Source organism: Sinohyriopsis cumingii, chromosome 15 (assembly GCF_028554795.1).
Source record: "Sinohyriopsis cumingii isolate HCF-2022 chromosome 15, ASM2855479v2, whole genome shotgun sequence".
Lineage (NCBI taxonomy): Eukaryota > Metazoa > Mollusca > Bivalvia > Unionida > Unionidae > Sinohyriopsis > Sinohyriopsis cumingii.
The window spans coordinates 124,853,819-124,872,273 of NC_142975.1; the positions used below are offsets into that span (position 1 = coordinate 124,853,819).

General features: G+C 37.2%; 1 protein-coding gene across 3 annotated transcripts in view; it reads right to left on the reverse strand.

Annotated features, from left to right (window-relative positions):
- Window positions 1–5,398: 5,398 nt before the first annotated feature.
- LOC149782687 (uncharacterized) overlaps window positions 5,399–18,455 on the reverse strand; it is a 69,947-nt gene continuing 56,890 nt past the window's right edge. For all 3 annotated transcript variants that reach the window (XM_089934178.1, XM_089934179.1, XM_089934177.1), the window contains exons 10-12: window positions 11,545–11,690; window positions 10,517–10,586; window positions 5,399–9,658 (exon numbers count right to left, since the gene is read on the reverse strand). In XM_089934178.1, coding sequence (XP_089790304.1) covers window positions 9,554–9,658; window positions 10,517–10,586; window positions 11,545–11,690 — 321 coding nt within the window. In that variant the 3' untranslated portion in view covers window positions 5,399–9,553. The remainder of the gene's footprint in view (window positions 9,659–10,516; window positions 10,587–11,544; window positions 11,691–18,455) is intronic.

The following is an 18,455-nucleotide window of genomic DNA, read 5'->3' on the forward strand; positions in this document are numbered from 1 at the left end:
AGATATACATAATAACCATAGCTCCAGAACAGATCCAGAAATACCGTTTAGAGCAGGCATGGAGAACTCTAGGATAAGTGATTTTTAACGCCACACTATGTGATGTAAATTATCGACAAAGCCATGTCACGGGCCGTATTTAGCTAACTCCTGATTGAGAGAGAGCCTTTACCAGAAGAAGGGTTTATTTGGTTTTTTTTGCTTTGTTTTTGGGGGGTGGGGTGGGGACTAACAATGGGGGCACAGGGGACGAAGCTCTCAGAAATACCGCATTCTAATCATTCCATGGCATAATTTCGATCATCAAACTATAAAGAAAATACATGCTCCAGAAAACGCTCAAATGTTTCGTGCTCTTTTTTAAAAGCGGGGGCGGGGGAGGGGTGCATTTGAGGTAAAGACATACCCTTATATTTTGCCTCTCCTAGTAAAGAGGAGTATATTAATTTGAGGATGCATAAGTATGCCAGTGTCAAGAAGGAGGAAAGAAATGGGGAATCTGAGCGGTGACCTAAAGCGCTTGACCGATGCTATAGCTTTTAAATAAGGTGAGAAGTTTCCCTTGTGTGTTATTTTTCACACTCTCTAGGCGACGAGGCAATCATGGTACATGCAAACGTACATGAGCAACTCATAATTAAATAGTGGGATGGGAATGCAAAGTTTTGAGAACACGTGTTCCCACTGTATACATGTTTGTAAGAATTTTTATTAACCTAAAATCTGGTCTACCTATAAAAGCGTGGAAGCCGTAGTAAAAAAAAACTGTCTTAAACTGTCTTCTTAAATACGGAATAAAGTTGCATCGAATTTGGTTTTAATTCAAATTTATTTTTACATCGCTTTAGTAACCTTCCACATAGGGAAATATGATCGTGTGCGAATTCAGTTTAAGTTTCATCTGTTCAGTTATGAATCATCGTGTATTTAATAATATTAATTAATTTAGCTTGGCTACCTGTCTATGTCCATCTATTGATCTATCTGATTGTTGTAAAGATGCTTCTGTTTATTGGTAAGTGAATCTCGAGCTTTCGTCGAAATACTATGGTCCATAAAAAATTAAAAAACGTGTACAATAAAGTTCCGTGTATTTTTATTTCGGTTCTACATAAACTGTGCGCAAGCATCCCCTTTGTATAACATTATTTAGACCTACGACATATTAAACTGAAGTCTAGTGGCCTACCTACTTAGCGGATATTCTACCTATCTATCCATCAATCCAGGTGCATGGAGGTCGACGAACTAAATCTGAGGTGAAAAGAAACGAAACATTACCTCGATCAATTTTTTATACAGTTAGATGGTTAAAGTTATGCTCTTTAAAGTCTGATATGCAGGAGTTTCCCTGGCCTTTGCCTTCTGCCCAACCCCCAGTGGCTAGGAGTGTACCTGGCCGTTGCCTTCTGCCCTTCCCCGCGGCTCTAACACAGCTTGATTATCTTGCCACTAAATAATATTTCTAGAACCGCCATGCTATATATCGATCTATAGATCTCTACGTCCTGATTGATATGTATAACACGTTATTTATGGGAACGGATCAGTGTTATCCAGGATAAATGGACGACAAACAGTTCAAGAAACAAGGTTCGTCTGTGCGAGAAGGCAATTTGGCCTAGATTTGGGATCTTGCCAAGTATACAAAATTGTTTCCGCTAAATACATTTGAATGCAAACTAAACGGTATTTACAAGGAATAATACAGTTGGACTTAAACCAACAGACAATAAATGACAATCTTAAAGGACCATTGATTGTCATTGATTAGATTGCACTTTGAACGCCTATGACATTTACGGTTTAAAATCGGATCGATTTGCCATTTCACTGAAAAGGTATTGACACGATTGGAATATCATTTCACTGAAAAGGTATTGACACGATTGGAATATCATTTCACTGAAAAGGTATTGACACAACTGGAATATCATTTCACTGAAAAGGTATTGACACGATTGGAATATCATTTCACTGAAAAGGTATTGACACGATTGGAATATCATTTCACTGAAAAGGTATTGACACGATTGGAATATCATTTCACTGAAAAAGGTATTGACACGATTGGAATATCATTTCACTGAAAAGGTATTGACACGATTGGAATATCATTTCACTGAAAAAGGTATTGGCATACTTGCAATGTCTGATCTAATAATAAAGCACGTTTTGGGGGATGTAATTCACTATTCATAAAACCGGAAACAAACAAACAAGGTTTATATGTACCTGAATTAGCCTTCCCATGCGCAAAGATCGGTACTACAGAGCAAGGTCTAAACCTCTTACACCTGTTGATGAACATATATGTCCAGTCCAACTACCAACAACATAAACCCAGATCAGCCATCGAATAATGCACTGACATATCAGGTTCTATGTTCTTTCTTCTACTGATTAGACCAAATAAACTGCATAAACCAAGATTTGCCTGGCGCATTATGCGACGGCATATCAGAGTCGGCGCAGTTGACAGTGCTATCTGGCTTTAAGGCGAGTAGATATGGTAAGTCGTAAAAGCTGTGATAGAGCTAAAAGCTGTAGAAAACTATCTTTATAAACTTGTGTTTATATAAAGTAAATATGTTCTTATTTATATACCGAAGTGTAATGCCGTGGGAACGCGTGGAAACCGCGTTCCCTTACTTTTTTGCGCGTTCACGTACTTTTTTGCGCTCGTCATAGCAAATATCATACCGAATTTAACCGAGTTGCTCCGTAATTATCCGAATAACCTCCGGAGTTACTTTATGCTCCAGCCAATCAAACGTTGGTGAGCACATGTACATAACAAAATGGCGTCCATTGTTGTTTAGAAATATTTCAGAAATAAAATTAATTAAATGATTGAAATTTATATGTAAATTATCCACAGACTTTCAAAAAGAAATCTGATAAACTCATATGAAACGCATTTTATTATAGTGACGTTTCGGATGCACAGAAATAGTTTGAACAACTTGCTCTTTGATTGTCAGGATTAAATTTGTTTACTTCGACACCGTTTCCTCTCTTACATGTACATGTCCATATGTAAACAGCTCAAAGCTACGCTCTCGTATGGGTTTGAAATCCGCCCTGGTTTCCAGAAAATAAGACAGGATGGTTCCAATATTAAATTTCGTCAATATCTGCGGCAGCATCGCTGTTGAATATGCATTTTTCAACTCGATAAACGATGTTGAAGTAGTTACAGAAGTTGATGCTGATGCTGAAGCGTCCGCCATATTTTGCCCACCACCTATCGAGTGACTATTACGGTCAGGACCACCCGCCACGTGATCAAAATTCCGAGCAATTTACGAAGTTCACCGAAGTCTGCATGAAATGGGCTATTGTTTATCCCTGCATCTAAGTATCGTGCGTTCCCTCACTTCTTTACTGCGTTTTCTGACTTCTTTATTTAGCACTACATCACTGTTTGTATATAGATGGAACTTTCTGTGTATCTGACCTTTATGTGCACTAGGCCACTGTACGGAAATACCGCTACAGCAAGTTTGAGGGCATGCCTCAAAAGAGTACACGTATTCATCAGATCATACAAGCTTTGTTAGAAAGGGTCATACATTTTGTACAGAGAAATATTAATATCAGTATTCTCTCCACACTTAATAAAAGGCTATGCAATTTTAATTATTTTTTTCGATTTATTTTAATCAGATTTTTTTATTAACTAAGAACTGAAATGTTTGAAATAACCAATATTTGGGCCATAATCAAGAAGCATCAAGGAAACATTTTTAAAAATTCCCCTGGTTCCAAATCTCTGTTTTGCATCTTCAGCTTGTATTTCAAGGTATAACCCATAAGCATTGTCAAAGATAAAAATGAATATTCATGAACAATACAAGATTAAGTGGTATACATTTTTGTCGACTTTCCATTACTTTTAAAGTCCAAGCACCCAAGTTCCTATAGCAATTAATTTAGCACTGAGTTATTGGAACCTTCCTTCCTATCTATCCATGAATGTTGTCAAATTTATCAGTCGTAGTCTTGTAAAATATAGAAGTTATATATGTTATGATTTTGACTGTTAATTAACTCCGTACATCCTGTTCTCAAAGCTCCCATAAAGAGTATGCAAGTCAAGAAGTTTAATCTCTCTCTCTCTCTCTCTCTCTCTCTCTCTCTCTCTCTCTATATATATATATATATATATATATATATATATATATATATATATATATATATATATCGTGATGTGCGCTGTTTGGTTACTGGTAAGGCCAAGCGAATGTTTAGCTTCTTCGTTAAGTTACTATTCATAAACAACGTAAAATTCATAATGAATGATCGTGTACAGTAAAGGATTACGTTCCTTATATTTCTACTTTGCAATAACTGTCTGTATCCATATACCCCAATCACCTGCTCTTACGTACTTTACAATAGCTTTATCAATGATTTGCTACTTAAATCTCCTATCTACAGAACAACCTTCATCCTCATATCTATATTTGACGATGTTTAACTGCGGGTCAGTCTGCTTAAAATCGAATCTCCACTGTCCTTTGTGAATATCTGACACCGAGCACGTAGGGGTCATGTTCTGGTAAGCGATGATATTTATATAATCGCTAATTTTATAAGCCGAATAGGTGAAGTCAAATCTTCGCGCTTGGGGGACTGCGCAGTATAGCTGAAGAGCATGATAGTCTGCCGAATAATTTGATTCACTTTCAGATATATGCATTCTGCATTTCCATTGGCTAATTCAAAAGTCACCAGAACATGACCCCTAAGCGGTCGCTGTCAGATCGTCAGGTGTATCGGCTTATTTAATATAAGAAATGACTCGTGCACACACATCAATTATTTGCCTGTACTGCTTGCTTCATACGTACTAGGATATAAAATCAATAATTGTGATGATAAAGCGATGGCCAGCAGACCTAATTGTCATCTATCGCTATTTCAAGTTTCGTGTCTGGTGTGTTCATAATGTTGAGAACAGCTTGACTTGCTCACTTGTTTTGGTTTTTATAATTTATTTTTTTTTTCATTGCCGGATCGATATGAAATGCACTTCTGCTTAAACGCGCTCTGGAAATATCTGATCATATCTTTTTTACGAAGGGAACATACGACGTGTTTTAGAAGCAATCCATGTCAATTAAACCATTCGTTTATGGTTTCAGCAGCAGTTCGGTAGGTGTTGTACCTCTCTCACGCACACATATAGGAAGTATTGTACAAAGAGTCTATGCACATGTGGGCATTCGAATTACTCACCCAACTAGTTTTGCTGCATTGTCCTTGTTAATACTTACCATATCTGCTTACTATTTGAAATTAACAAGTGATCTCACACTTGTACCTCCTTCTATTCAAATGTGCTCTTTGGGTCAAGCAGGACACTAATTTGAAATAAAACAAAGGCGATGCATCCGTCAAAATTATTTATTATGCTGTATTTCAAATGACAAGTGATCAACACGAGCTTGTTAGATAATGATGTAAAATTTAATCAGTGCCAAGAAATGCATGTTTATTCCTAGCGATTACAGTTTAAGCCAGGATACAACAATTCTGTTTCAAAGATCAAATGCATCGTTTTTACAATCTCACGTGTTTCATTCTTTTGCTGAAAAAAATTAAATTGTTTATTTTAATGTACCATAATATTAAGAGGAGACGGCAAATTCAAATAAGGAATTTTTCTTTTCTCGTAAAGCGGTTGTCCCGCTCCCTCCAGATAATAATGCTATCCTGTGACACTATTAGTTGACAGAAAGAGAATTAATATTTTCAAAAATTAGGATACCTTTGCCATTTGACTGAAAGCGTGGACAGGAAGTTGATATCTTGGGCCAGAAACAAAATATGCGTGCTTGTAAAATATTGTAAATACAAAAGGTCTAAGACCAAACATTTAAAAAGTATGGGAAAAACTCTCAATCTGCCTGGAATAGCATAAACATCAAACAATCTATATATCGAAATACATGCATGAAAAATCTCATTTTTCCGCCGCAAATGTTTTGTTTGGTGTTTAACTGTGCTAACACGGTTGTTGTAAAACAAAGTTTCATAAAAGTGTAAAAAATTGAAACATTTCATTCACAAATCTTGAAACTAATCAGGATACATGAATTTGAATATAAACATATTCATCAATATGTCCACCTTAAGTGTTGTTTGCTTCATCTTGCTAAGAAGGTCTTTGTAAGAAAAGTCCATGTCCCAATTTCAATCGATGGTCAACGCGCCGTATTTGCCTGAAACTCTAATCAGCTTATCTACATACTAATAGGAACAACAGTGAAAAGGATTTATTTCAAGTGATTTTTTTAAATCTTGCTTTTAAGGCCTAAATAAAGAAACAATAATCTGTATTTAAAAATTGGACACACTGATAAAATGGCACTGAACAATAATCATGTCATCTACAGAAAATTACAAATTTCATATGTTTATCTCAAGAGATGTATAAATAATCGTGTTTGCAAGATTTTAGTAATAAAAAAATATGTCGCGGCCAAAAGTCATGAAAATTAAAAATCTCTAAATAATGGACATTTTCCTAATATAGTCTCGAAACCAGATCACGTCAACCTCAATCGAGTTTTGTTTAATCGTGCTTATAATTAAAAATATCAAAAAGATGTAAATATTTGCAAATAGGTTAAAACTGCAATAATGGCCTAAACATGTTGTAAATAATCAAATTTCGTGTAGTAATTTTTCCTGAAAAGTACACTCAAGGATTTTACTCCTTAAAGGTCGAAGTCCATAGAGTTCAAAACTTTATATAAAAAAATGAAAGTAAATAAAAAAAGCCATAATCACCAGAACTTAATCAGGTCTTGAGACATGCTCGATGAATATAAATGTACAAGTTGATCTGGTCTGGCTAATTAGTTTTTGAGGTGTCGCACCTACAAAAAAGTTTGATGAAAGACAAATTGACAGTGTGTGTGTGTGTGTGTGTGTGTGTGTGTGTGTGTGTGATGTGGATTTTTAATGTAGCTTAGACAATTTTAGTCCTATCGCTAGTATGTCACCAATGTGGCAGTTTATAGTGATGTCTAGCACTGGGACATCATGTCGCAGACATGTAGCATCATGTCCCACCCAGTCACATTATCCTGACACCAGGCCAGCCAGTCCTAACACTAACCTCTTAATGCTGAACGCCAAGCGAGTCAGCTGTTTGTACCATTTTTAAAAGTCTTTGGTATGACGCGACCGAGCTTCGAACGCGCAACCTCCCACATCCTAGGTGGACGCTCTAACTACTTGGTCACCGGAGCGGTCCAGATTGACAGACTGGGAGCATAAAAGCAAAATATGACTAGCTCCTATTGAGTTTGGCGGAGAAATAATCAACTGTATAAAATTCATGTTTTCGTAAACAGTAAAAAATAGTTATATAAATGAAGAACCATCACAGATAACAATTGAAATGTATATCAAAATACCAGATAAGATCATTGCATATGGTACAATATGTGTAAAAAGTCAACTGTAAAATATTTGTCCAATAATAAAAATAAGAAAAATCACAGACAAATCAAATTGTTGCATATATCACAAAGCAAATGAGTGCAGATCTACTGCATAATAAAGACTTACTCATGAAATAAAATCATGAAATAACTTTAACTTAAAGGCACATGATGATGCAATCATGTACTGTAAGGATATCACATATTCAAAATATATCACGGTCACGTTCAGTAAAATCAATATCTGAAAATAATACTAATCAACAAGAATACAGAAAATGGTACATCAAAACGCCTACCATAGTCTTCTTCTTCTTCTTCAGTCAATCCCTCAATTATGTAAATAAATACTTTACCGTTGAATCTAAGTTCAACAGAATTAAATTTCTTTTCTGTATTAAATACTGGCAATCCACAACAGTTTTGGCAAAGGCAAAAATATAGAACAAAAGCTATTTCGTGGAAACCATTGGTTTATGTCAGCCTATGTTACTTTGACTTTTGACCTATTGAATCAAAGATCAATATGTGTTTGTCACGTCTTAATTCCAAGCCATCCACAATGTTTGGTTATGGTTTATTTTAGGTGCCTTGAGTGTCTTTTTTCTTTTTTTGTTGTTGTGGAAACAGGTTTTTTCTTCTTGGCGAGCCGATGACCTTGTCTAAAATTCAACCCATCTACAAAGTTTTAAACTTTTCGTGAAATAGTTTTTCCTTCTTTAAGTCTCTTTGACCTTGAACTTTGATCTTTTGGTCACAAAATTATGATTTTTCTTCCTTACACAATTTCAAGTCATCCACAGTGTGTGGTCAACAATGGTTTTAAAAACTCACTACAACGTTTAGAAATCATTGTTCCTCTAACAAAACCAGTGATCCTGACCTCTGAACCTTTAGTCCGAAAATCAACAACTGTGTTTAATATTTTAATATGCTGACTGAAAGCCAATAACAGACTTTGATCAAGGTAAGAACGATAAAAGTAAACTTACTGTGCATAAACCACTTTCCTTCTTTCTGTTCTTTTGACTTTGACGTTTGGCCTAATTTGAATGAAACATGGGCAGGTTTGTTCCTTGTACCAGATGCAGGCCATACAATGGTGTATAGTGAAGAACACAAGTTACTACGCAAAAGCGAAACAGAACAGACGGATTGGTCAACTGATAGAAAGACAACAGTTTAACATAGTATACCCCGCCTTCTGCAGGGCATATACAAGATTAACTATTAGTGTAAGACAGTCAGAATGAATTACCATGACACCTTGACCAATTATCAACAGAGTCAGTAATGGTGAACGTGTCATTGTTCAGAGTGCATACTAAATCCGTTGTCCTTTAATCCAGTCTGATTTAAATTGGTGCATCAAGAGCAATTCATTCAGATGTATGCAGTTGAAATATAATTATGCAAACAGGGACATACAACTACATCTATATCCACCAATCTCGCCAACCACAAATAAATCAAATACTACAATTTTGTCAATGCTTGTACCTCACATTTCTTCTTTCTGAGGACATTTATATTTCAAACAGGTATCATGGCAGGAAAGCTGGATTGATATATGAAATGTATACCTGTGAAAAGCAGTGTCAACAATGTTTACGTCGCAATGTTACTGGATGCGGATATTCTCTAAAATTACACGTTAAAATTAAACTATACAATCTGTATACATTTCGCAATTCGATCTGCTGGATTAAAGTAGATATATAACTATATTAAGTCATGGTTCATATTTAGGGATCTTTAAAAATGTTTTTGTATGGAAATGTCATTTAGTGTAAATAGGTTATTTTTAAAGACATATATTTATAATGTATAATTACAACACTATTCTGATTGGATATTCTACATGTAATTAATAATGTTGAAGACTTTCTTAGTTCAATACATAGCCAGTATATGCCTTTGACCATGTGATCACAAAATCACGTGTAAACATAACCCACGTGCAAAGAAAATAACCCTAGTCTAATCAAAGGTATATAAACAAATAGAAAGTAAGCAAAATTTTTGTTTTCACTTCAAAACAACAAAAATGACTCCCACAAAAATAATGGAGTCTACAGTATGTAGTGTGCGATCTATCGCACCACCAGGTGCTCAAGTGCGTTACTCATGTTCACAATATCCTCCAAACTGTCAAGGCCTAGCTTGCTCTCCAGGCAACGGAAGAAAAAATCAGGGGCCTGTAAGTACAAAACAGCAATGTATTACCTCTACCAGAGGGAACGTAAGAACATTCATAGAACATGGCCAATATGGATGCTGTTTTACTCTTTTTGGTAAAAGCTTGCTAATGAACGTTTGGAAAGTTGCATCGTGTAGAAATTTTCTATTAAAGACCATAAATATAAGGTAATGGTCATCACACATCACACAGTCTCTCTGAAACTACGAGGTTCATTTAGATGGTTCCTAACAGTATTAGTTTTGTTTTGGCTTCAGAATTTTTGATCATTTATTAGCAAAGCAAAACTGGTGTAGCATTCAATTGGTTGATCATACATGTATATACAAATCTGAGTGTAAGATCTTTATGAGTCTGGTTACATTATTAAGGACATGTGATATGAATACATTAGGGTAGTCATACATTATTAAGGACATGTGATATGAATACATTAGGGTAGGCATACATTATTAAGGACATGTGATATGAATACATTAGGGTAGTCATACATTATTAAGGACATGTGATACGAATACATTAGGGTAGTCATACATTATTAAGGACATGTGATATGAATACATTAGGGTAGTCATACATTATTAAGGACATGTGATACGAATACATTAGGATAGTCATACATTATTAAGGACATGTGATATGAATACATTAGGGTAGTCAGTATAATTCCTTTCCAGATTTGTAGCTAGCGATTATTGACTGTCACACAATTTTGTTCATACATTTTGCAACAGTGGACCTTCGTTCTATACATTAAACAATAGTGTTTAAAAATATAAGCCCTATTAATCCCTGCTTCCTACCCTCCCCACCACCATCATTAACATTATAGCAACTCTTATGGCATAAGATATACCTTGGTTGACATTTTCTTCAGGAAAACCAGTTTCTCGCCAGTCAAGCTCTGTAGGTTGCCCAACCTGGTTCTGTAGTGTAAAACAGTTTCAGTAGGCTTTATTGTATGTGTACATGCTGATGCGATTTTTATATTTATATTCAATTTGAGATTGTGTTTTGTTGGCTAGAACAAGTTGAGTAATACTGATGTGATCTTCAATAAAAAAAAAATCTTTCACACTGGGGACATAACTTTGTGACTTCAAAAACAGGTTCTATAAAATATGGCATCGCTCGAGGAAATGTCTTGAAGACTTCTAACAGATGTTATAAAATAAGGAAATCCAATTCATGTGACTGAAACGCTATAGTAGATTTTGTTCTGAAATGTAATGTGTTTAATGTATCCAACTGCTAAAAGTTATATTTTTGAAGAAAAAAACCCAAACTAATATATGTAGCCATTTACTTCTGTAATCAAACCAAGTTAATGATTACATTAGTGTTCTTGGCGCTAAAGAAACGAATATCTGATATACAAACCTGTGGTATTTATGCAGAAGCTCTTTTATAGCACGTGAACACAATTCTGACTATTTACTGCCAATTAAACGTACACTTTTTAAAATGCAAGTATAATTATATACAAACGAAAAGCACAAAAGCTATAAAACTTAAGCCTTAAAAATAAATATAAGCAAGTAGTACTACATGACAAATGTTGAAAGATAAAAAGATAAAATTTTGTAAAAGGTTTCATTGCTTTTGTATATTGCAGGGGCCAATTAATTTGCTGATTTTAAGATTGTTCTAGAAATATGGCCTAGTTGACTATTATAGCTTTCGCAGTTTTTCAAGTACGTTCCGTTTCCTTATATTACATGATATACTTTCTATAAACTTTGTATTTTTGTTATGTGAACATGACGTTAATAAGTAACTGTTTACTGAAGAGAAACCAGTTTAAGAGATCTATAAAAATTCTCTCGTGAAATATGGAGCTATTGTTTGACCCAAAAGTATAAGGTTTTAAATATTTGTACTGACGGATCAAGTCTGTGTTTCCTCAGCCACTGATCGACTTCATCTCTGGCCCATTTCTCAACAGTGTCAGGTATGTCGGAAACTGGCTCTTGTAGAACTGGTGGAATAGGTTTCGGTGAAGATACTGTTGATCCGCCTTCATATTTCGGCTTTAAAAAGGGAAAGATTGTAATTTAAATCAAATGAAAATAAATATTAACTATTCATATGCGATTGACCAGCAGTTTTCTGAAACTACTCTATAAATCCTAACCTAATTCCTAAATTCGTTATGTTCTGTGTGACAAGTGTTGCTTGGTTAGTCAGCAATTAAATGTTTTAAGGAACAAGTTGGTATAACATTGATATGTGGCAGTTCTAATGTCCACCTATTATCACAAGTAGAACATACAGACCTACTTGTGATACAGCAAAATAGCACATGTTAAGATACATCAAGATATAAATGTATGAGTGTAGGTTTGAAAGAGTGGAATCTTTCAATGAACATTTATTTCAATGATAAAGTCAATATATATTTAAAAAAACTAGGTCCCAGTCAGCCAATTTTGAAGGGTGGCATTACAGTTCTGCGGAAGAAAAAACTTAAATTGTGTGAAAATTCATTTTCGCTAAGATACGCTTGCAATTATGAAATGGTCATACTGACAATTATTTGCATACGTATGTAGTGTTGGCAAAGATTAATCTATGCATAAAGTATTATCGTGGGATTACTTTTTGAGCAACATAGATATAGACTGTAACGCATTTATGTTTAGTAATTAAGCAATATACTATTATGGTCTAATTTTATCAACATACTTGAGGTGTTGCATTTTCATGCATAGTTTCCCTGACCGAGATACCTGGTATATTACTGTTATTTGAATTGTGTAATCAATCAATAAATCAACAAATAAAGCTGTAAAACAAACAAACAAACCACCCGCAACACTAAAACTGATTATATTCGATCGGCAGCATATGTACCAAGTAAAAACGTAGTATGCAGGATACTTTGCACTCACGTCTGGCTTGTCTTTCTATTGAGCAGGTTTTGGAGAAGAAATCCTTGAAACACTTTCTGTTTTTTGCTGGTTTTTTTCTTTGATTTCAATAACAGTGGCCATATTTAATAGTGCATCAGCATTATTTGTGCAAAAGCGCTATTTATTTCATTATACATTCTGTCATATTTTGTCTAATTCTGACGGGAGATATATGAGAACTATTTAAAATTTATATGTTAGTTGCTAGGAAGCAGCTAACAACTCAGAAAGTTGGACTCGTGCTGCTGGTATAGGTCACATCAGGAATTTTTTTAGCCCTTTGACTTCAATCCCACGATTTAGATAATGTTAGTTAAGGAACAGTAGCTCGGCCGTGCAATACTGGTGACGACCGCCTAATAAAAGCAAGAAATTAATTTTATCATAGTTTAGTTGCATTATTAATCTACTAGAAAACTGAGCCTGATCGGTATAAAGCCAACATAAATGTGGACCAATGATTATGGAGCCACCAAAGAAAATCAAAACCTGGAGGGAGAAGTTTGAAGATATTGTCCCCCCCCCCCCCGACCGGGCTCTACTTGGCTGGACCTGTGCAAGGTTTTCACCTTTGAAGACATGTTTCAGTGCAACTTCTATCTGGCAAATGAAAACCTAATTGGGAAGAGGTGGATGCTATATGTGGATATCTTTGTGATGATCTTTGAGGCAGGCAGATGTGGAGAGAAAGGCATTTCATCCCTGAGCTGTAGAGGAACTTACTTCGCTCTAACATTTATATCTGTGTTGCGCTTTCCTGTTTACACATGTCATCCACGACACAGATTCTAAGATTAACCTGCATAGTTACCGAGGAAGAGCCTAATCTATATTACGTCTGCTGGAAGAAAGCCATTGATACTAAATCTAGAATTGATCCTATCACAGTAACATTCGTAGCTATGTTTTGTGTTGCGGTCCATAAGAACAGAGGAAGATGTTGAACTTATTAGACATGCCAAGTCTGTCTTGTTTGTTAGAACATCAGTGTGAAAAACTGGCTCATGAGTCTTGCATAAAGCCGTATTAAAATATGATAGGAATCGTTAATTTAAAATGAAATATTGTTGACGCTACTTGAGTCTTGGTGCTGTTTCTTCGAAACAATGTTGTAAATCGGAAAATAATACAATAGACAGGGATTGTTTGAATCCCGGCATGGACGTCTGAGTCAGTTTCTGGATTTTGTTTGCATTTGCATTGCTAAAGTGGAAGACGCTGGAGTCTGCCCTTGCTGTACTTGGCTGTTGGAGCCATTTCGCAAAGAAGTTCGCCAGTTCCTCAAGGTCTTTGTTCAGTACCTCCTCAAGCTCAGTAAACGAGTGGCTTTGTCTCCCGAGAGCAATGTCGGCTGCATACATGAACTTGCGGCGCGACTGTGTTTCAGACAAGTCACTGATAAAAACATTGAACAATCTCGGCGAAAGAACGGACACCCGTGGGAGTCCAATAGTCTGACGTTTCCACAAGCTACAGCTCTCTCGGATTTGCACTCTAAAGCGCCTGTCGAGAAGGAATAGTTCGATAGTCTCAACTATTCATCGCGGTAATTCTCTGGAAATTTTCAATAACAGCCCTGCATGCCAGACCGTGTCATACGCCGCTGTGAGATCATGGAAAACAACACAAGTTGTAAGGATCCTCTTATAAATTTTACAACAAACGTTGTCAGGGAAGGACTTGATCGCACGATTGTTTGAAGAATCAGGCGCTCCAGTACCTTGAAACTAACAGAAAGCAAGTAGATTTGCTGATAGCTTGCTGCATTATCGGGATCGCAATAATCTTTGCCTAGCTCCACCAAGTCATGAGCTTTGCATCCTCCTCAATGGGAAGAACATAAAACACGACCCAATACCAACATACCTTGGTGTAACTCTGGACAGATCACTGACTGTCTATAACCACCTGATGAAAACTGAAGCAAAAGCACTCGAAAGAACCTGCTCTGTAAACTGGATGACTCAACATGGGGCACTAGCGCTCAGAAACTCAATACATCAGCACTGGCCCTCTGTTATTGAACATCTGAGTACTGCGCTCCTGTCTCGGCTCGATCGTCCCATACCAAGCTAACTGAGGTCCAGCTCAACACAACAAAGCGCATAATCTCTGCAACACTACGTTCTACTCATTTACCAACGCTGCCGGTACTCAGCAACATTCCTCCTTCACATCTCCGTCACAAGGGAACAACCACAAAGCTGCTGGCTATGGTTTATGCCAGTGAGAAACTTCCACTGTACATGGACATCACCTCACATTCAGCAGTCCGCTTGGCTTCTAGACAACCAATCTGGTTAGGTCCGTTGCCGTAAGATATGACAGCTATTTCGGCATGGAGTGATGAGTGGTCTTCAACAGATATTGTAGACCACTCTCTCGTAGCTGAGCCATCTGTCTGCCCTCCTTGTTTCAACCTTCCGTGACATCTGTGGACCACACTGAACCGTTTCCGGACAGGTCAGGGTCGTTCTGCTGTCAGTCTTGTCCGGCGGAGCCAGGCAACTGACTCTTCCTGTAGCTGTGTTGCTCTACAGACTATGTCAAACATTGTGAACAGATGTCAACTGACAAAGTTCCCCGGTGGACTGCAGGCTGTACACCTTGCTTATAATGACGCTGTTAAATGGCTGGAAATGCATTGTATACGATAAAAAAATAAGTCTGGAATTCGTAGGATTCCTGAAGAAACATTGAACTGCAGTGATGAACACGCTTTCTGAGACACATGTGAAGATTGAGCCGACAATGCAGGTCGAGGAGACGGGCAGTAAACAAGGCTGAACAGCTATGTTGGAATCAAGACTTTTTCATTGCGAATAATCTCTTACTGGACAGCTGGGAATATGGTGTTGTCATGCTGGTGCTCGATAACGGATGGATGTGTCAGCTACTAGTCTGAGATCCTTACAAATGAATTAAATTCAAGGTAACGAATATGGCAAAAAGTATAGAGGGCGTCGGAGTCAGATCCAGGGTTTGAACTTGGCAGTCCTTGTGTCTGGCGCTATCTGAGTCTCGAGGATATGACTGGGGGAAAATATATCACTACATTATGCCCCTTAAGTTGATGGCGTCTCTCATGGCTGTGTCGGAGCTAGTGTCGTTTGAATCCGGTCGACATCTGGAGTTGGAGACAGGTACTGATTATCTCTGGAAAATTCACAGTAATCAGAACAGGTGTGTGTTTGAAGTGCCGATATATCCATCACTGGTTCAGACGGGCCATAGCGCCTATTCAGTACTGGTCTTAGAGGTAAAGTTCATCGGACCAGTTCTGATCATGGCGGTTAAGGTGTAGGTGGGGCTGGACCAATGCGTGAGCCCTGTGGATACTCGAAGCTTCTTTTCATCCATAACGCTTTCCATTTTCAAAGCTTCCGCTATCAATAAGTTGTGAGGAAGCATTGGCGGTGCAGATAAAGGAGACCTCATCCTTGCTGGTACCTGTCTCTATTATTTTGTTTGCCTGAGTTATAAGCTTAGCAAAAATGGACCCCTATACATCTTCCAGCCAGTGTGTACAAAGGTCAGCAGGTACAGCCGAATTGTATCCTCAGATAATTAACACAAGGTAACATGGTTACGTTCATCCAGTTTAAGCCACTCCAACATGCACAGGAAATCCTATCCATTGTGTTGACGCCTATAAAATACAACGACATATCCAGCTGAAATCAGCCAGTTGTTAATGTGAGAGGATGCTAACGAGAACTAAAATTAAAATTACATTAACGACCATAAAACACATAATAATTGACAATACTGTGACAGAATGAGTGTACACTGTAAAAGGTCCAGTACTGAGCTGAAATGAAGTAGTACCAAATCCTAGAGCAGGCAATGAAGCTGGCGCTGTCATGCTTCAAGTATGACAAAATTAGATAAGGGAAGTGTTAATTATTCGTCTGCAAGAAGATTCAATTAAACTAAGACATACATAGAAGTGAAGTATACTTCTTTCTTTCATATAGTGAGAAGATAGTTCTCAAAAGCGAGCTTGTTTCCTATCTTACACACATATAGTAACAAACGAATGGGCGGATTTAGTGGGGTTTTTTTTATTATCTCTGTTTCAAGGGAGGCAACTCTCATCTGCCTTCCACATTGGTAAGGAAATGATCTGTTTCGGCCCCTCCACAGATAGTATCTACTTTGACAGAGTAATAGGTGTAAAGTGAAGTTTACGTGTTGTAGATGGGGAAATCGTACATGATCTAATCGAAGTGGCTGTTACCAGAATGTGAAATACCAGCTTTAAAAAGTACAGTGAATGAATTACACAATATATAAGAGAAAAATAAGTTATCAACTCAATTTCTTTTACAATTTACCTTTGATGTTCGGGAAGTGAAAATGACCAATCGGAGCTAACAGTTTTATCAGGGCACATCTAAAGTAATGCAAAGCTGTATACTCTATAACCCGAATTTCACCTATCAAAATACACAAAAATATTGGGAACCAAATGTTTGTATATCAATAAATAGCCAGGATAACCAGTGAGGAAAATTCTTTTCTTAAACAAATTTAAACCCTATGCAAAATACGAAACTGAAGGGCGCCACCTTATCCCTTGTGTTGCTGAAAAACTTGGGAATACTGGATTTCAGTAGTGGAGGATGTATTCATACTGTATTATGACTGAACAACATATTTAAAAATGAAACAGAGCAAAGGGCCAGATCCAAAGTGTCCACCCCTTCAGTGTTCCAAAATACAGTTGCCCTTTATGTTGGTATGTATGTTTGAAAGATCAGACATGTTGCTATACAAATAACAATATAAGTAGTGAAGGGGGATATTATAGCGTCAATCGGACTTATCATTAAAAATACCCTTGGGAACATATAGCGTCAAGGAAAATTTAACATGGAGAAAAATCGTGGGAACATATAGCGTCAAGGGAAATTAACATGGAGAAAAATCGTGGGAACATATAGCGTCAAGGGGATTTGAACATGGGAATAGGGGACAGTATAGCGTCAAAGGAATTTAAACAGGGTGGGACTGTATAGCGTCAAGGGAAATGGAACATGGGATTTTTTTTTTTTTTAAAAATTTAAAAAAAAAATAAGAAAGGGGTAGGCAATTCAAAGGCTATCTCTTTTCGAAAAATATGGCTGGCCCTGAAAAGGGCCTTTGGGTTTATGTTAATGTATTCATTAACATAAAGGGCACCGCATTGGTCTTCTTCTTGTCCTTAGGCTGCGTCTCACTGTTGGCCCGTAAATCAGCACTCTTTTCAGGCATCCTTGTCTTTCAACGTAGATCCTACGTATCCACAGGCTGGTGTTTGTCCTGTGGACAACGGTCCACTTGGATCGGACATACATGAGTAAGTCTGTCCGAAACATCATGGAAGACACAAGGGTGGATGACTCAACTGTGGTCCACATCTTGAAGCGACGAGAACAGGTGAATCAATGCACTGAACGGCGCTTATTTATAGGTACAGGTAGGATTGAAACGGATTGAGTTCATTCACCAATCCGAACACGCGTTACAAAATTCAGTCAGCCCGCATCCAATCCGAAGAGAGCAGTCTGTGACGTCACGTAGTCTATATAGATTCGCTAGCGCTTGTGTGCAGTCAATCTATGCGACAGTGATTCAACATGACGGAAACTCAGAAAACGATCCAATGGGGTGCACCAGCAGGGGAGACCGCCCAAGGGAACCCGGACTTACTTTCAGAAGAGGTGAATTGGGATTTTGTGGATTTTCTCTCCTCGCAAGAATTTGTTCCGGAACCTTCGTTACCTTCTTCATTACCGCAAGTGGAGAATTTTAGACAGAGACAGAAAGAAGAATTGGAGAAATTTATACAACGACAAAAGGAAGCGGAACAGGCTTTTCTCCTACAGCAACAGCAACAAG